General features: G+C 44.6%; 1 protein-coding gene across 1 annotated transcript; it reads right to left on the reverse strand.

Moving 5' to 3' along the window:
- Positions 1-859: 859 nt before the first annotated feature.
- Positions 860-19,214, reverse strand: tut7 (terminal uridylyl transferase 7). The gene is made up of 29 exons (XM_083674171.1): positions 19,115-19,214; positions 17,102-17,528; positions 16,098-16,252; positions 15,659-15,775; positions 15,102-15,279; positions 14,407-14,495; positions 14,110-14,161; positions 13,851-13,920; positions 13,466-13,592; positions 12,952-13,071; positions 11,464-11,595; positions 11,173-11,350; positions 10,100-10,839; positions 9,636-9,786; positions 8,752-8,838; positions 8,562-8,662; positions 8,192-8,249; positions 7,964-8,067; positions 7,523-7,612; positions 7,236-7,349; positions 6,127-6,204; positions 5,835-6,012; positions 5,229-5,276; positions 5,029-5,120; positions 4,520-4,635; positions 3,538-3,728; positions 3,142-3,224; positions 2,983-3,049; positions 860-2,866 (listed from the first exon to the last, which is right to left on the reverse strand). Exons 2-29 carry the CDS (start codon positions 17,508-17,510, stop codon positions 2,808-2,810), a joined length of 3,984 nt encoding a protein of 1,327 aa, XP_083530297.1. The 5' UTR covers positions 17,511-17,528; positions 19,115-19,214; the 3' UTR covers positions 860-2,807.
- Positions 19,215-20,143: the final 929 nt, after the last annotated feature.

Genomic DNA, 20,143 nt, shown 5'->3' on the forward strand with positions numbered 1-20,143 from the left:
GTGAACACGTCTGTATTTGGCACTAACATTCTCCGTGTTTATAGAGAAATGATCCACACATACATTGGCTTTTATCTTAGATGACTATCTCCGTTTAATTAGAAGCTGTAGGCTGGAAAGGCTTCTGCAAAACATCCTTTCGCGTTGAATTGATATATAACATCGTATTTTACTTATTACGAGTCTACAGTTTATCGTGTGAACATTCTATTGTTGCCCGACATCAATTTTGGTCATTTGTGAAAAGTATAAACCGGACAGCGATGCGACAGGTAGATAACAAGTGTGGTCTTTGGGACGACCTTAAAACCATAACCATTAACCACCTAGCCATGCAACATGGTGTTTTGCGCAGTATTCCACACATGAATTAAACTTTTACATTACATTTACATTTATGGTATTTAGCAGACGCCTTTATCCAAAGCGACTTACAACAAATACATTTGTTTAAGTAAGTGAATCAGTCATCAGAAGATAAAGTAATCAATGCTCAGACCAGGGGCCATAGGCAGTCACAATGCTAGAAGAAGATTTTATATTTTATTATTATTATTATTATTTTATTAACAGGAGAGGAACTTGTACAGGGGGGTAGTGGGGGTGAAGAGGTCTTTAGGAGGGACTGTTAAGATGTAAACTGATGATGCTGCTTATACCTGCTCTATTCCAACCTAAATATCCCTGTTTATCTACTAAAGGGTTATCAAAAAGGGTATTCATCGAGACAAATATGCTTGTTTGTCTTTCCTTTGTTTGAAGTTCCTGTGGCTAGCTCAACAGCATTGCTAGAAAAGTGGCTAGTTGAAATGATGATCAGTGACAAATGTTTGACTTAGCAAAGCTTTATTCAGGACAATAAAATTAGTCACAGTGAACTTTTCATCTTAACAGGCGAACTAAACACCAGAAAATGTCTAAACCTACATTCTGATTGTGACTAAATAAAAGCAGGGAATTCTACCAGAGAACTTTAGAACTAGCTGCACCTTCCATGACATGACAACAGACACAGTGACCGGTTTGAGCAAATATGTTCAAGTTGAATGGAGATAATACAACTGAAATGTTTTAGCTGAATGGACTGAGCCAACAGATGCATTTGTGAATAATTTCTCCATGAACACACAGAATAGTAGTGCCAAAATTCTGTAAGCAAATAAAAACAAATCCACAGATATAATTTCATCCGCAAAAGCAGATTTAACAGTGCTAACACTAAAGTGCTGTATTGAAATCACTGGATACCTATTCAAAGCAATGCTTTTATTCATGATCTTGGGAAGATGTCACAAAGTGTGAATAAAAATTAAAGCAGTGACATTTGTTTGCAATTATTCACAAGTCTTTAGCCATATTTACACTAATTTAGCATTTATTATAAATAATAATTACATGTGCTTTATGTATTTTGTTTACAGATCATGGTACACATTTGTGAGTTGTACTGTATTTACAATAATATCGGCAGTAATCCATTTCCATAGACTAATTTAATTCTCTGAAGTTATTGAACTGATTCATGCTTTCAATTTGATAAATAGGCGACAGGGGGAAATGAACAACGAAATCTCATCAGAACACGGGTTGATGAAAGCACCTCATCTCTCTATTCAGGACATTAAAAGCATAAAAAAAACACACTTTATTTTTTTTAAAAAGAAAGTTTATTTGATAAGCAGGTTTCTCAGACAGAATACTAGCAGCAAAAGGGGGACAGAGCCTCACATTACAGCTACCAATCCGACCAATCAGAGCCACTGCGGCCACGAAATGTCTCGAAAAAGACAAAATTATGTTTCCTGCCCCCCCCCCCCCCCCTCTCTCAATATCTCATCGCTAAGGAAGCCTCTTACTCTTAGAGATTGGCAACTTCAGTCCTGGAGGTCAGCAGTATCTGCATGCTTTTGTTACAGCCGAGCAATAACACACCCATTGAAACTCAGTGGTCTACATTGTTAGTGCTGAGCAGGAACAAAAGCCTGCACAAATGGAAGCCTTTTTTAGGAGGAAGTTTGTTGCAACTGCTTACATAATGTTTTACTTGCCAATTGTTAAAGCACCATTGGGGAAGGGGGGAAACCTGATCCTAGATCTGTGGTTAGGAGTCCTCTAGGACAGGAGCTGCCCATCATTGCTCTAATACGCAAACAGCTACAGAGTCATGATCATGACAGCATAGCACAAACACACTCTAGATTTCACTGGGCAGGAACGGAGTGGAATGGAGTTCCGCCATCTTTGGCTAGACATGGAGGGGCAGTTCAATAAAAACAGCCCAGAGGACAGACTCAACCCTCAAAGTTTTTTGGGGAGAAGTTCTGCCTCTTGAAATATCCAGAGCACACACAGGGAAGCATACTGAAGCGTGGCCCACACACACACACACACACACACACACACACACACACCTTACTTTCAAGGCTGGAGGATATGGGAGAGTAGGAGGACGTCAGTGTACAGGACAAATCAAACAAATCACTTTTTAAAAACATAATCATAAAAGGAAAAACCCTGATGGTCAGGTAAACAAATGAGGAGCATGCATCATGGCTTTTCTGTTAAAACAAAGGGGACTTTTAAAAAGGGCTCCTCGTGGAAGGAGTGACGGTTTAAAACGATACAAGGCCTTCTTCGGCTATTGGCTCAGCCACTGGGCGTCCTGGGTTCAGAGTTCTGGGTCTGAGCTAGCTGTGCGGTCCTGTTGTGGGTTCTGATGTCTGGCTGATGGACAGGGGATCTGCTCAGACCAGGAGGTAGAACCGGGAGGTTTGGACAGGAGCTGCTTCTTTCATCACTGGTCCTCTTCAGTCCACCGGGCTCCTCCTCTGACCGGACCGACCTGTGTGCCTGCTGGCTAGACTGCCTAGAACACAGATTTTGCCGTTGTATATGAACACAAAATCCTGCATATTTGCAGACAAAACACACAATTCAGAATCCATGCACACAGGTAGTGGCCCATAAATTGCTAATACACACCTGCTTGTGGACTCAAAATCACATTTTGTTGTTTAATTTTCTTTTTCTCTTCCTGTTGAGGTGAGCCCTGGAAATAAAATAAGAAACGCATGTGGGGTGAGAATCTGTGTTTGTATGTGTGTTGGGACAAGAGCAGGAGATTGTTTTGTGGCATCATACTTGTCGTTCTTTCTCTCTCAAATTCCTAAAATGGCTTGAAGAGGGAGAGGAGGAGAATGAGGAGCTCTCTGCTTTGGCACTTCCTACAAGAAAAAAACAGAGACCTCGACTCATAACATATTCATTGCAGGTCATAGATTTACACTCCATAACATACAGTAAATGGATGTTCCATGACATACAGCATTAGAGGGACAACATATAAAAACACCTGACTGTTGCAGGTTATGTAAAGCTGTGTTTGGCCAGCCAAATAGCAGGGCATCGCCTCCACTCTGAGTGGTAACTGTATCAAGGGGTGTGGCCATATCTACATTTCTACCCCCCCCCACCAGGACTGCTAGAAAAAAATCCTAGGGCAAACACTGGATATAAGTTATTAAAGCCTTTTGTGACCTGCGGGGCCTCTGTACTGTGGGCAATCCTTCTTGATGTGGGCTTGAGATCCACACAGGTAGCAGCAGCGTTTCTCCTCTGGCCTCCTCCAACGGTCCCCTTGGCGCGGGGCGCGCTCCCTAGCCCCGTCAGACTCTGCCCAGTCCCGCCGGCCCTCTGCCCTGTCCTCCTGGTCACGCCTCTGCTTGGACCTACATCATGACAAACACCAGAATGTCACACACGTGAACTCACGCAGTCAGGAACAGCAATATGTAAACACTTATGACCATCACAACCACACGCAATGATGTACTGTGGAACTGCCCAAGAACGTCTGTGAAATTTCCCCCGCAATTATTACAGACTAGCAAATATTGGATGCTTGCATTTACACTGTTTGGGATGACAGTTTCTTACACTACATAAATATTGGATATTTAATTATTTCTATACAATCAATGGCGGGCTTGGGATCCACACAGTAGCAGTGCAATAGCCACATTTCACATTTAAAATTCACATGGCAGAGGTCTGAATTGCGTACTGAATAAATACATTAAAAGGATAAAAACCACAAACAAATAGACAATATAGTACTATAGACAGGGATTAGGAGTTTCCGTTCAAAAGTTTTGTAATGTAGGGGATAGCAGATCTTCTGTGTGGCTCAGTTCTTGCTCTGCCAGGCCTGTTAGTGGCGTGTTTCCCTGTTTGTAATTGTGGGAGCAGGTGTCTGTTCTTGGATGATGTAAATGCAGATTTAGACCACAGTTGGAGTTAAACCTTAAAAGGATCATGTTTTGAATCATCTTCAAAGAGCCCTGGGTGGCAGGGAGGCACTATGAGTGAAATGACACATTCTTACAGACCAGAGGGTTTATTAAAGACTAGAGAGTTTCTTAGAGACCAGTGTTTGTCGGCCATCATCTGTAATACTATAATAAACCGGCTATTACGAGACACTAGCATTTGTGGCACATGAATGTTTTAAGGTACTTACTTCTTCCGCATGGGGCAATCTTTCATGAAATGGCCAATCTTGCCACATATCCTGCAGCAGCGGTCATTGGGGGCCAGCTCTCCCTCTGTAAGCACTTCCGGGTCAAAGAAATACTCCTGGGAGGGGGGCATTAAATGGGTTATCTGCACTAAGTCCCTAGCCTAGAAATACCCTCTATGAAAGGCTAAATAGAGTTTCAGTCATGCAGATTAAATCATTGACTCCCTTACTCCACTTTCTCTTCTCTACCTCTGTGCCTGCAGATGTAGAGTTAGAACAGCACTGCTGCTGTGCAACAACCAGTCAACCAGTTGGGTACAATGCATTGATGGTACCCCATTATAACATTATATAGTGCTTGGAGTTTGGGAATAGTGCTATCCAATTGATCTTCAATTGAGGCCTAACCATTAGTGAAAAAGGGCCTTTGGGCGAAGAGTGGGTTAGAGATTGAGAAAGGCATTCAAATCTCACAAGGTTAGGTATAAACATTCTGAGTGTATACCCACCATTTGACTTGTGTACTCTGGAGGGTAGACTTTGACTGGTGAGCCAAACACTCTTCTGCCATTGATGAATGCCTTCATAATGAAGTTGGTCACTGTGCAAGAGAGAGAGATGGGTGGATGAAAGAGAAAGAGAGATGAGGTAGTTGTGCTAGCATATGAGAGAGAGAGAGAAAGAGAGAGAGAAAGAGAAAGATACTTACTTCTCCTGGACAGGCCAGCTCCCAGGTTATGATTCAGGTCAAAAGGATCTTTGTGGAGAAATGAGGAGAGAAAAAAAAACAATGCAATGTTAAACAAAAGCCCAAAACAAACAGAACCATTTTAGCAGATGCTTCTATACTAAATAACTTACAGTACGGTGAATGCAAACATTGTGTGCATACATGGTCCCAGCGGGAATCAAACCCAGAACTTAGCCGTTGCTAGTGCCATGCTCTACCAACTCAGACCCACTTATCTACACATGCTGTCAAAGGGCAGAGTGTGCTCAACGACAGGCACTGTACTCTGAGCTACAGCTTAGGCAAACTCACATATCTATTGACTCAATGCAACTCAGTCATACCCCCTCCCCCACCCCCAAGATTCACTACTGAAAGTGTGAAAGTCCCCCCAAAAAACATTTCTTAATCCTTACGGACCATATAGAGTTAAATGGGACAGCTAGCTCCCTAGTAGGTGAACACGGAACCACAGTGGGACCTTTCTGACTGTGTTTTTATATAGTAGCATTTAGGGATCATTTAATTGGCCTACACCTCACGGCCCCACCCCCTGAAGCCCTGCAGAGGTGCTATTGGACTGACCCTCTATGACGATGTACTTGGAGGTCCACTGCTTGTTGAAGGTGGTGAGGGGGGCTCTCTGGCGGATGCAGATGACATGCTCCCTGAAGTCAAACACCTCTGTGTAGAACTGCAGCAGGCCCAGCCACAGCGCCCCCACAGCCTCAGGGTTCTTCTGGTACTGTGGCCAGCGTCCAGGCTGGACAAGACAAGACCACCACACACACACAGAGACATGGACCACCACACTCATGCATGCAAACCCACCTACCATGGAATCACAGCTCTTCAGTCTAATAACTCAATGACTCACCAGGGCTTCCAGATCATCAAAGAAGTAAACGTTCCAGCCGTCCACCAGCACCTCTGGCTTCTTCTCCCCATCATAGATCTACAAACACACCAAACCTTCATCAGGAAACCAGTCTCTCAATGGAAGGATGTGACATGGGGACACACTGAACGACGGAACCAACAATGATAAGCTGAGAGGTATTTAGGAGTCATATAAATCATAATCAAGTTGTGTGTGTATATTATACACTCACCAAACACTTTATTAGGAACACCTGTACACCTTCTCCTGGTGGTGGTGGTGTGGGGAATGTTTTCTTGGCACACTTTGGGCCCGTTAATACCAATCAATCATCGCTTGAATGCCACAGCCACATTTGAGTATTGTTGCTGACCATGTGCATCCCTTCATGGCCACAAAGTGTGCACCGAGCACAGGGTAGGGCCTCCATTTGCTCTCAAAACAGCCTCAATTCCTTGTGCCATTGATTCCACAAGATGTTGGAAACAAGATTCTGGTCCATGATATGACTGCATCACGCAATTCCTGCAGATTTTTCAGGTGCACTTCCAAGTTAATCTCCCGTTCTACCACATCCCAAAGGTCTTCTATTGGATTCAGATCTGGTGACTGGGAAGGCCACTGAAGAATACTGAACTCATTGTCATGTTCATGAAACCAGTTTGAGATGACTTGCTTTGTGACTTGGTGCATTATCATGCTGGAAGTAGCCATTAGAAGATGGGTAAATTGTGGCCATGAAGGGATGCACATGGTCAGCAACAATACTCAAATAGGCTGTGGCATTCAAGCAATGATTGATTGGTATTAACGGGCCCAAAGTGTGCCAAAAAAAGATTCCCCACACCATTACACCACCTCCACCATGAGAAGGTGTACAGGTGTTCCTAATAAAGTGCTCAGTAAGTGTATGTTCCATCAGAAAAAAATTATGTGGTCTAAATAAAGTTGAGTAAACCTGGCCCTTAAAGGGTTTAAGTAAGTGGGTGTTTGGTTGTGTGACTGGGTGTAGTGTGTGTGTGTGTGTGTGTGTGTGTGTGTGTGAGAGAGAGAGAGTTACCTCCCGCAGCACAGGGATGATTGGGTGTAGTGTGTGTGTGAGTTACCTCCTGCAGCACAGGGATGACTGGAGGGTTCCTCTGCTGGAGGTAGAACAGCACCATGAGGGTGTAGGCGTAGGACGAGAGACTGCCGCGCGACGCGTCGCCGATATCACACATCTACAAAGGAGACAGAAAGGAGCACACACACACACACATTAGCTAGCAAGGAACCTAACCTAACCTTCCGATAATCTCAGAACCCAGAATCTAACCTCTCGATTGACTGTGGGCACGAAGGGAGTCAGACCAACATGTCCAATCAGTGATCAGTGTGTATGTGACTTGTTCACCTTGGCAAACACCTTCATGACATAGCAGAGGGTCTTCACTCTCGGGTCGATGGCAGCGTACAAAGCCAGCAGGCGTGTGTTATGCAGGGCCTGATGGAAATAAGAGACAAGTCTCAATTTAACAAAGCATTTCCAGTCTTCTGTCTAAATGTGAGCCATCGTAGTGTATCGGAGTCCCATCAAACAGTCTCTCCCTATCCTCCTTAACATTAGGCCACGTTTGATGAAATCATTGATTTCCAAGATACAACATAAAATGAACCTTTGCAAGTTCACGATGTATGATTTAGGATAGCACACTCAGTTAATCATCAGTTAATTGACTAACCAGCAAGGGGGATCACTATTTTTTTTTTTTTTTAATTTAGACTATGCAGAGAATATAAGAAAGAAAAACAGATTGAAAAAAAAATGATTGAGTCCCCCCCAACCCCCCCCCACCAGTGTGTTGTAAAGGCTGATGTCTCCCTCCAGGCCGGTGCGGACGTGGTAGAACTTGACGATGGGCACTTTGGCTGTGGTGATGGGGAGGATGTTCCTCAGGCCTGCAGGCAAAAATAGCACAGACAGACAGGTCAGAGGTTACGCCTTAGACAGTCAAAACCAACGGCCAAAGCGTGGGACAATGAAGCTGTTGTGAATCTGAATGACACCTTGTTGTCTCTGTACCTGGGTGTTTCCTCAGCAGTCTGGCCAGACTCTCTATGATGCTGATGCAGTCTAACCCCTGGGAACACAGTATATCATGTGAGACAAAGGTGTCTGCCAGTATCTGTCACATACAAGTGACTTCAAGAGTCACCAACAGCACACACACCTTTACATTATTGGATTGAATTAATTTGATTCAATGCAATTTAGTTTGTAGGCTTTTCAACATGGTCACAAAGAAGCTTTACATCCTATAGCCCATCCAATGATGAATAGGCTCTCTCTGTCTCTATGTTATTCCTAAATCCCTGTGTGTAGCGACCACCAGGCTAGATGAATGGATAGATTGACAGGCTATGACAGGCTAGATGAATGGATAGATGTTTACATCAGCGGTCTCCTGCCCCTCCAGCACCATGCAGATGTCCATGTCGCTCTGTTTGAATCCATAACCGTTTTTAGAAGATCCAAACAGCCGGAGCATGGCACCTGTCAACCAAACACAACCAATTGAAAATGTAGAAGAAAAACAAAACTCTGCTTGTGAAAGTGTGGTGGATCACGGCAGCCGTGGTTACCAGAGAACTGTCGTCTGACGAAGGCCTCCAGATCGTGGAGGATGTGTTCTCTCACCCCCACCTCCAGATCATCAGGGGCAAAGTCCTCTACAGAGACACAGATACAGTTTACGTCAAATAGGATCTTGCTTTGTTTGATTTAGCGTCTTCCTGTTTTACGATTGCAGGTTATTGTTTATGAATGAATATAATAAACTTTATTGGTGTTTGCTGTTATCCGAGCGCCTTGGCTGAATCTAGCAAAGTAGCGTTAGCCCTTTGGACTCAATTAGCACAGTTGCTAACAAAAAGGATGTTGACTGAACAAGAACAAGAGTTATTCAGCATAAGGAGTCACACAGTAAGATATTATTTACCAATCATTTCTTTCACCAGTTAACACGGCCAGCTTGTATGCATGAATGTCAGAGTCAGACATTCTAGCTAACTTTTGTCACAAGCAGCTTGGGTGTGAAGTTCCAATCAACGTATCAGCATGGACTGCATGACAGGTTTGTTTACTCTTGTAAAGAGAACAGAATTGAACACTTTGATAAAGTTGATCTTGGGGAGAGGGGGGGCTGGAATAAACCATTACACCACCTCTACCATGAAAAGGTGTACAGGTGTTCCTAATAAAGTGTTTATTGAGTGTATATATCAGTTATCTGTGAACTTTGCCCCCCCATAATTCGGCATTGGACACAAATCAATCAAATCAACCGTAAAATTCATTTAAAAAGATTTGATTAAAAAAGGTTACATGGTTACATCTTTTAATAAAAATGATTTTAAAAAAAGCTTACATTGATAAGCTATAAGAAAAGTGGTTGCTTTAATACATCATCAGAATTGGTCCCCCCCCCCCCCCACACACACACACACACACACACTCTCTTTCTTACTGTAGCACTGCTGGCAGACTTCATTGAGGGTTGTGAGGAACTTTGGTGTCATAGGTGGGAGGGTGTCCAGCTCCACCTTCTTGAAGTCCTCAGGGCAGTCTCTCTTCAGATGGCCGTCACGCTTACACAGGCTGCACACCACTGTGTGGGACTGAGGGAGAAGCCAAGAGTAAGCATGGGAGTGTGTGCAGGTTTGTATGTGTTGATATTTACTGATGCGAACTGGGGACTAGTATCATATAACAATATTATTGAAGAGTGAACCACTTTTTATAGAGGAAACCCCTCACAAGTCTTCCCTCACAAGTCTTACCTCCACAAAACTGTCATTGGCCCCCAAATTTATGGAATGACCCACCTGTCCTTGTTCAAGAGGCATAAGTGTGAGGGAATACGAGTTTGGATATCTGAAGGCGTGTGTGTTAGAAAGTCTTTGTGTGACTATAGTATGTGGTCATATTTACCTTGCCACGAGTAAACACTAGTCTGCTGAATTGGTAGCGGAGACCATTGTGGCCCTCGGTCTTGTTTTCAGGTGCTTGGTTTCCTGCTGCGTCCTGCACAGATGGTTGGGACAGAGTGAGTGGGACAGAGTCGGCCTCGTCATCCATAGACCCGGGCGTGTCCAGGTCTGGCCCCTCCTCGTCTGACAGAAGCTCTTCCCCTGAGACCTCATCCAGGGGAAACAGCTCCTCGTCCTCTGTGGTGACGCTATCCAGGTGCTGTCTGTGGTATTCATCCTCATCCTCCACCCCATCCTCCTCATCTTCCTCTTCCTCATCTTCTGACAGGCTATTCTTGCCCAAGTCCTCTTTTTCCTTCTCTCTTCCTGCGTCTGAGTCACTCTCCTCCCCCTGCTCCTCAATCTCTTCCTCCTGCTCCACGATACAGTCCGAGTCCTGCTGAGAGTCCGCCCCTCCTCTCTGCCCATTGGCTGCCTGAGACTCCAGGCTTAGACTGCCCATCCCTAATTGTAGGCAATTCTTGTCACTCGGAGCCTTTGATTCTGCAACCAGATCGGACCCTTGCTGTCTCTCTGGCTTGTGGTTGGACCCTTGCTGCCCTCCTAGCTTGTGATTGGCTGTGTGCATGTCGAGTGGCAGGGCGAAGTACTTGTATGTGGTCTTGAGGCAGTGGAGAATGTACTCAAACATCTGCTGGCTGTTCAGTGTCCGAGCCACGTTTCTCTTCACAGCGAACGGGTCTAAACACAAAACACAGACAGTTCTCACGTTAAACAAGCTAAATTGCCAACAATTTAAAAGCTAGACTGAAAATAATTAAATTGTAAGTTTGGATATGAACCCTGATGGAGCTCACTACTACTACTACATAACACTACTACATTGTCCTGTCCCCCTCTGTGTTAACCAACTCCAGCCGTGTATGTGTTTACCTTTACAAAATATGTCACTCAACCACTATCATTGGTTTTTTTTAACATCATAAGAATGCCTGCTAACAATGCTAATGCTGGTGTGTTGATCTAGTCAGCAGTTTATAGTTTGAAGTGTTAATGCTACAGAGAAAGGCTGACCCTCCACGGCGATGCGTTTCTTAGGCCAGTCCTTGGCCTCACGTGACAGGACCACACTGGTGCGGACACTGATGACGCTGTCGGCCATGTTGAACTCTAGCGAATAGAAACGCAGCATTTCCACCCACAGCAGCCCTGGCTCTGCAGAGCAGTGAGACGTCTGGAACACCAGAGGTGCCTGGGTAAACGCACACAAACATGTTATCACATTTAATCAAGGGTCATCAACCGTACCATCTCACCATATCAGAGGCCTGTACCTGGATCAATGGTCTGAGTGGACGGGGTTACCTTGCCCTTCTTGTAGGAGCCCTCGGCTGGGGGAGAAGCTTCTTTGGAAGCGGGATAGTAACCCCAATGCACATATCCATTCTCCACATAGGTCAGATTGAAGTCTGACAGCTTATTGACAGAAAACTCGATCTGGAGGGAGAGAGAGAGAGAGAGAGAAAAAAACACTTGTCGTGTGAATATCTGCATTCCATGTACAACTGGCAAGCAGTGACAGGGTTCCCTCTCTTTTTCCAGGACAGCTGCAATGACATTTTATGATAAATAATAGGGAGACATTAATTATGGAGTGGCAAAACACACCATTACCTTCATTGGCTGGCTGCCACACAGCCTCAGCATGAGCCAGTGGTGCAAATTTTCAAACAGTAATATTGACATCTCCCTTTTCTTTACTACTTTAATGTCCATAAGCAAGATTTACTAATTGGCTTGTGTTCAAGCCAATGAAGTCAAGGAAGAAGTACTACAGTGGCATTGTTTCTGCTAAAACTAGGGTATGGCATTATCATTGGCCCAAAGATTCCTGACAATAAATTGGGCGGAGGCTCTGGGATTCCTCTCCCAGGAAAATGTAATACAATTCATGCAATTCTACATAGTTTTCACATTGAGCAAGTGCCTCAGAGTAAGCATATAGGCACTGTTGCACAAATAATAAATGGTAATGTTGTTTTTCATTCAAATATTTTATTTATAAAAAAGGATTTTGCTTTGGCTACACAGAGCCATACCCATAAATTGCTTCAGTGAAGTCTACATAGCCTATTCCCCGCAAGGAAATACAATAAAATAAGTAGGCCTAATGGGCTACATAACAGAACCGATAGAAACAGGTATGTGTAGGCCTATAATCACCAACTTTTATGCAATTAGGGTTAATGTAGGCTTAGTTTAACCACAACACACCGACACTTATGACAGACTAAACTGTTGGACTAAACAGTCTGAATTACTTTTATAATTCTCTCCAATCCTTGATGCTGCCCTCTCTATTTACCAGTAGGTATACCCGCTGAATGCTGGTAAACTTCACTAGTTGTGGTAAATCACTGCGGCTCGGTGTGTGAGGCACACCAAAACACATTTGCAATTGATGCAGCTGCCTTATTCCATCATGTTATTTGGCAGAGAAAAACACTATATTATTATTTTTTAATCTTATGTGATTATTTTTCCATGACCCTCCGTGGTTTTCCAGGACATTTTTTTGGTGTACAAATTGTCAATGTGTGTTCCAGGCCTGGAAGTCTTTATTGTTGCACGCTTTCCAGGATTTGTGGGAACCCTGAGTCAGTAGCCTACGAGACAGCACTCGCTATTTCACCAGCAGCATATCGTAAAGGTTTAAAACATAAATCAGCAATGATGATGCTGATAGTTTCTCAGTCGTGCCTATTAGTTCTTTATGCACACACACACACACACACACACACACATATCCTCTCTTAACTTAGGGCCCAGGTAGGTGGGTAAGAGTTAACTTACCTCAGGGCCCAAGTAGGCAGGGAGGATGGGCTCCTTGCGCTGCTGCAGGAAGTAGATAACCATGAGGGCCAGGACGTACGAGGGCAGGCCGCCCTCCTCTGCTTGGTCCATGTGACAGATCTGAAACAGAGCAAAACACACCGTCACCGACCACACAACACACCATGGTCTTTACACAAGACGTAACGGTGCAATGGCTAGCCCATCACTTTTTTTTTTTTTTTGGGGGGACGGGCAGGAATGTGACCACCCTCTAAATCCATTGCTTTAGCTGAGATCAAATGCAGCAGTGTTTCCCATACCCTTGCTTAGGGGAGACATGCCCCCCCCACCTAGCTCTGGTGCCCCACTCACTAATCACTTTCTTTTCATTGACTGGTGTTTGCTACAGCCCACAATGTCCCATGAGCTTTGGCGTCAATAATCAAGTGGAATCACTTCTGGGTAGTATGAATAGCTGCTAGTTGCGAGGTGACTGAGGTGATTGACAGTGCTGGAGGCCTATTGAACTCACCCTGGCCCAGTGTCGGAAGCCCAGGACCAGAGGGAGCAGGAGGGGCTCCTGATTGGCCAGCTCAGACAGGTAGGTGGTGGTCAGGCAGGCGTTGTCATTTCCGGCACTCACCTTGCAGACCACACCACTGTTGGAGCAACACATTTATTTTTAAGGGTTATTTTTTTGGAGTGGGGAATCTTTCTTTTTCAGTTTTTATTGGACAGACACAGTAGAGAAAGACAGGAAGTAAGGAGGATAGGGTATGTCAGGAGGGCATGGGCCGGATTCGAACCCATGCCGACATGGGCATATGTGTGCATTGTAGGCCGTGGTGCTAGACCACTGATTTAATCCTGGATCCACACTTCAAGTCAGATTATTTGGAATTGGACCTGAGACTCACCTCTCCTTCTCTTTACAGATGACAACAGGCACCCTGGCATGGAAGTCAGCATCAAGGTCGACAAAGAGAGCTGAAAACACATGAAATCAATCAGAATGAACAAGACCTGAAGACATAATGGAATGCTAACCTGGCTATAACATAACAATGCTTTTGACTGAAAAATGTATATTGCACCAACACCACATGCTACTATTGTAAAATGATGTTCTTCTCATTGATTTCAGGGGTCTTGTAAATAAGAGGCAGTCCTACTCACGGCTCACAGACAGGCTTTCCTGAACCAGCAACAAAACTTCTGGCTGATGCATCTGTAAATACAGTCCATTTCAAAACCATCATACAACATAAATACAACATGATGAGAACAGCATTATTACAGCGATAACACAACACTGAATAATATAAAGTATTAACTTTGATTTAATGACTTTGAAACAGTCATTGAGAAACATTTCTAAAAACTGTCCACTACTAGTTTAGCAAGAAGAAGAAATGTTGGGGGGAGAGAGAGCTCACACACACACAACACACTCAGATCTCAAAGGCTACTTACGTGAGGAGGAAACTGAATGTCAATATTGACATCTGAGTCTTTGAACCCAAACCTGGTGCAAGAAGATCCATAAAGCCTGAGCTTAACCTCTGGGGAGAGAGGGAGACGACAATAAAGAGCACTGGAAAAATACTTATCACTAGGACTGGAATTTAAATATTTCACCTAAACATCACCCAATCCTCCCGCAACAAACCTTTTGAACTACAATCCAATCAGCTCAATGGGTTGACATGATAAGAGTTCACTATTATGCTTCTAGCCTCAGATCCTTTCAGATCTTAGAGAAGCATCTACGGGCTAGGGGCTGGATTGAAAGAAGCAGATTCAAACAAGGCTCCCTGAGCACAAAGTAAACTACACCACTCGTGCTGGTGTTCAATGGGGAGCAACAATTAGTGTTGCACAAATTTTCTGCCAGAAAGAAATATGTTTTGTTTTTTACAGTTTATGAGTTCCCCTTATTCTATACAACAGAAATATGTTATCTTGAAGAGACTTTGACCAGAACGTTCTGTAACGTTGCCATATCTTCCACAAGCAGTGGCCTGGGGTGGTCCAGCACCACGGCCTACAGTGCACACACATGCCCCTGTCGACATGGGTTTGAATTCGGCCTGTCTTTCTCTACTGTCCAATAGAAACTGAAAAAAATAACCTTAAAAAATGTCTGTTCTCTCAGGCTGGTCTCTTACCAGGCAGGACGGATTCAAGGACCTCCTGCATGCTGGTCACCACCTGCTGTCTCCTCTCCACTTCCTGGTGGCTGAGGCCCAGCTCCCTGACAACGCCCTCCAAGGCCCGGCCCACGGCAATAATCTGCTCCGGCCCGGGGGGGAGGATGTCTGTCAGCATTGCCTCCTCTCGCCTCTCCTGGAAAGCATATGGGCACACGGTCACGCAACACATATACCAACATGCCAACACAATATGCAATATACAAACACGCACACACAACCAATATCAAACAGGGAGACAGAATACAGTCAAAACCATGTCTGTGACAAAGAAAGCATGTTTCCAACCCAGAGACCTCTGATTGACAAAACAGAGGACTCAAATCACTTAAACATATTTCTCCTTCACATCACTCCAGTCATTTCTAGCAGCCACTTTTACAGAGCCACTGTACGAGACACTGGCTGCAGGGCTCCAAATGTAAGCGTTGTGATGTAACCTAAAACAAAAGTGTACCATCATAGCAATAGTATAGTGTATAGTGATGAGGACAGCTGAACGGAACGTTTCTCACCCTGGCCCTCCTCTTGTGCCACTTGTCTTTGACGTGTCTGTGGGCGGCGGAGACCGAGTCCAGCAGCACGTCACACAGGGAGCAGGTGTACAGGGCACTGGGGCTGCTGCGAGACCTCTGAGCCAATCAGAGAGAGGAGAGAGCAGAGACGTCAGCCAGAGATTCAGGAATATCAGCCAGTAAGTGCAGAACAAAGTTACCAGCCAGCATGACAACAGAGAACAGATACTGCATTTGGAAATGGATTTAAATTCCAAAAAGAGTCTCTAGATTGTCATTTTGTTTCAATATAACATGACGCAAAACATCTGTAGCTGTAAAGACATCACCCACCATGACTCAACCCCATATGTATTGGGTTAACATGTATTTGCTGAATGACTATGGCCACATTCCCATTTCAGGCCCTTCCACACAGGTGCATTGGGAGTTTACGCACCTTCTTCAGGCGGAAGATCTCATCTCGGCCAATCCGCTCCTCTACCTGTCGCAGACCCAGCAGCTCTTTGGCTGAGAGTGCTGACTCATCGATCACCTGACCCCGGTCATCCTCCCCCAGACCACGCCTCCGATCCCGGTTTCTCCGCCTTCCTCCTGAGTCAAGACAGAAGACTGGGTTGAATGGCTACGTTAGCCAGACTTTAACTGTGTATGCATTGACATGTTGCAGTGATGTTGATGGTATGATGATCAGTGGACTCTTGGACAGATCTGTGAGGGTGAACATCCAAATTGTCCCCTTCCGATGAAATGAAAAAAAGGATTCGGTCTCTGTGCATTCGTATGTCACATGCTTTTTCTCCAAAACCACTAGGACAATTTTGATGAATGTTGGTCTTGCCATACAGATGCAACATTTTCAAAATTACACTGTTTGGCCCAATTTTGACTAAACTATGGTGAAAGATGCCAATGAAGACTGTTGAGGAGTTTCGAGGTGACGTCGATTCATCATTAAAAACGTCATATAGGCCTATAGCCTAAACATTTGGGAATAGTACTTTGAGAAATCAACGCAAAGCTGTAAGAAGCAAGATAATGATGATAATGTTAATAGTGAATCAAATAATGATGAGTTCTCCATCACTCTCCTTTTATGGAGGGGCTACATCATTCGTGGGGGCCAACAAGTTTACTGTACACTTGATATGGTAAAACCTCAGGTCAATTTGTGAATCAAATCGAACAATGCCTCACATCCATTATTTCTCAACAACGACTCCCATTTTTAGAAGAAAAAGAAGACACCCACTGACCCAATTCCACTAATGTATGTCTGAAACTGCAAAAACGATAGCTGATGTCTTATAGATAGTGGCAATCTTCTCCCAATGCACACTAGCCCAGGCAAATAGTTTTAAGCACTCACTCATTTTGGGCAAGTTTGTAATTTTGGAGTGGAGAAAAAGTGACTCCAAAAACTCTTGGCTGCTAGACCCTCACCTGAGTTGTAAGTGTCGGCAGTCTCTCTCCTCCCCTGTTCCCTTTCCTCCCCTTGGTCCTCTCCTTGGGAGCTCCTCCTCCAGTGCTGCGGGGGGCGCTCTCTCCAGTTCTCTTCCCGCCCACCGGCCTGGGTCTCAGTGCCAGGGAACCTCCGGAATCCCTCCCTCTGAGAGGGGCTGTGTCCACCCTTGAACCCCCCGGGGGAGCTACTCAGGGGGCCCATCCCTCCCTTCTTGGGGCTGGCTCGGTAGGGCCCCCCATGGGTCCTTTTACCCTGGGGGCCCGTCTCCGGTTTGGAGCTGTATCCTCTACCCATGTCCTGGCTCCTCCAACCCTCTGCCTCATCCGCTCCTGCGGCCCTCTCCCGGCCTCCTTGCTTGGGGTAACGTGGCCTGCCTGACTCTTCCATGATGTACTTCAACTAAACCTAGATGGTGGAAATGAGAGGTCATTCATAGTTTGAGGGCATAGCAGAAGCCAAATTATGGACAATTAAAATACTATTCTAGATTTTGTAGTTGGCTCTGGGAAATCTATGTACAGCCCAATGGTATTCTGTAGAGGAAGAGATTGTCTGGTGGTGCTAAAGAATGGGTGATGTAACCGAGTTGACATCATGAAGTCACTCATATTAAAATACACTATCCACACCATGAAATTGCTAGCTTTTTGGTTGCGTAGCTGGTTTCCATTAGGTATTTTGGAGACGGTGTTGGCAATTCAGAGGTTGCAGGTTCGAGACTTGTGTAAGCAACTCTAAGTGGCAGTACTGTTTGCAGCAACTCTGTCAAAGTGGTGCTGTGACTGGGATACACAGTTGCACTCTGCTCAACGACTGAGGTAGCTGTGGTGTCATGAGGTTAGAGAGGTGAGTGTAACCGAGTTGAGATGGTAAACTGACTCCTCAGGTTCACATACCCTCACCCATGCCATCGAATTGCTAGTTTGTCGGCGGCGTGGTTTCCATCCGGTATTTAGGAGACGGCGGTCAAGTGTGTTGGCAATGAAGGACCGAGACTTGTGTGAACAACTCGAAGTGCAAGGACTGTCTACAGCAACTTGACGTCCGCCACACTGACAGACTCAGTGATAAAGTGAACACTATAGGCCAGGGAAGCAATTGACTGACTCAGTTAATTTAAGGTTGCACTTATCGAAAGTCGTCTCTGCATGTACGCCAGACGTACAATAGTCAGTCGAGGCGACTTTGGCAAGGTTGCACTGAGCAAGCAACACGGAAGTAGCTTGTCATTGACAATAATCCATATAGCATTAACTAGGTAAGCACTTTGAAATAGCGCCTCTCTCCGCTGATTTAGCTAGCTGGCGATTTCCACTTAAGGTAACAAACTAGCGAGGTTGCTAATGTACCTAGTTGTGGGGAGGTAGTGTTTGCAAACATACCTAGCTGACAGCCAGATAGCTAGCTAACTGAGGGAGAATTAGTCCAACTTTCATAATAACGCCAACATCAAGCTTTATTTTTAGCAGCTAGCAGCAGAATGTGTGGTTGACACATTTAAAAATGATCACAGTTAACAAGCCAATTAGCTAGCTAGCGACAAAAGTATGTGTTCCTAAGTCAGGAAGGAAGATTCAAAAAGTTAGTTAGCTAGCTACCTTATTTGCTAGTTAGGCAACAATGACGTGACATTTAGCTAGCTAATTAGTCCGTCCGCTAGCTTTGCTAGCTGATAAGTGTTATTTGTGTACAATTATAGCTAACATTAGTTTAGATGCTATTGCTATACCAACCATTACTCATTAGCTATCTGATTTCAACAGCTGGCAGCTGTGTGAGCTGTGGAATGTAAACGGATAGCTAGCTAACTTAGCTGAGTGCTAACTACATACATTAGCCACAGCCATGTTTGTTTGTTTGTTTGTTTGCTAGCTAGCTAACTGCTAGATGGCTAATCATCAGTAGTTGCCCATGCGTGGGGGTACATTATGGAGTAACAAACTATACCTTGCCATTATGAATATGTCAATAGAACCGTGCTTGTAAAATACCTTTGGTCTTTGTCTAGGCAGCATACTAGTGTGTCTACTCGGTGTATCGTTCAATCTCTGCTGCTGCACCTCTTCTGTAAACTAGGCTAGATGGTCGTTCATCTTCTTCCTGGACTTCAGTGGGGTTTTAATGGCGGGTGGTCAACATCAAAAGTGAATTACCGTCACCTACTGGACTGGAGGGTTATGGTGCGTTCGAGACTGTAACCACATTCTAATGATAGTGTTTGAGAGCCAGTTACTGACCAGCGCCGATCAACGCCTTTCAATACCTGTTGCATGATGGGAATAAAATCTGTCCGATTTGCTCAAACATTTCAGCTGCGTCCCACATAGCAACCTGGGCCAGACCCGCTCTGAAGCTCGGGCCGAACCCGTGAAACGGATCCATATCAGAGTCCAAACAGACAACGGGCCAGACTCAGGCTTGACCCAAAGCTGGATCTGGCGACAATCTGTGCGCCATCCAGGGCCGGTTTTAGCCTGCTATATTAGGGTGGGCTGGTAGAAATAATAGGAGGGCATCTTGGGCAGTAGGTCGCCCAGAGGCTAGAGAAGCAGACAAGTAGCCCGAAGGTATATGTACAGTATATCAGACATATATACATTTCTTTATTTCTTTTTTATCTATCCATCTATCTATCTATGGGGAATGTGTAGGGAATGTTTTCTTGACACACTTTGGGCCCCTAAATACCAATCAATTATCGCTTGAATGCCACAGCCTATTTGAGTATTGTTGCTGACCATGTGCATCCCTTCATGGCCACAATTTACCCATCTTCTAATGGCTACTTCCAACATGGTAATTCACCATGTCACAAAGCAAAAGTCGTCTCAAACTGGTTTCATGAACATGACAATGAGTTCAGTGTTTTTCAGTGGCCTTCCCAGTCACCGGATCTGAATCCAATAGAACACCTTTGGGATGTGGTAGAACGGCTTGAAAGTGCACCTGAAAAATCTGCAGGAATTGCGTGATGCAATCATGTCATCATGGACCAGAATCTCAAAGGAATGTTTCCAACA

This window comes from Argentina silus (assembly GCF_951799395.1).
Source record: "Argentina silus genome assembly, chromosome: 7".
Lineage (NCBI taxonomy): Eukaryota > Metazoa > Chordata > Actinopteri > Argentiniformes > Argentinidae > Argentina > Argentina silus.

Bases quoted from the DNA above. Each gene is read 5' to 3' on its own strand.
- tut7 (XM_083674171.1), bottom strand. From the start codon at position 17,510: ATGGAAGAGTCAGGCAGGCCACGTTACCCCAAGCAAGGAGGCCGGGAG. The intron at 14,496-15,101 runs GTAAGAGACCAG...CTCTCTCCCCAG, and splicing joins CCTTGAATCCGTCCTGCCTG to AGGTTAAGCTCAGGCTTTAT. The intron at 13,593-13,850 runs GTGAGTCTCAGG...TTGCTCCAACAG, and splicing joins ATCTGTAAAGAGAAGGAGAG to TGGTGTGGTCTGCAAGGTGA.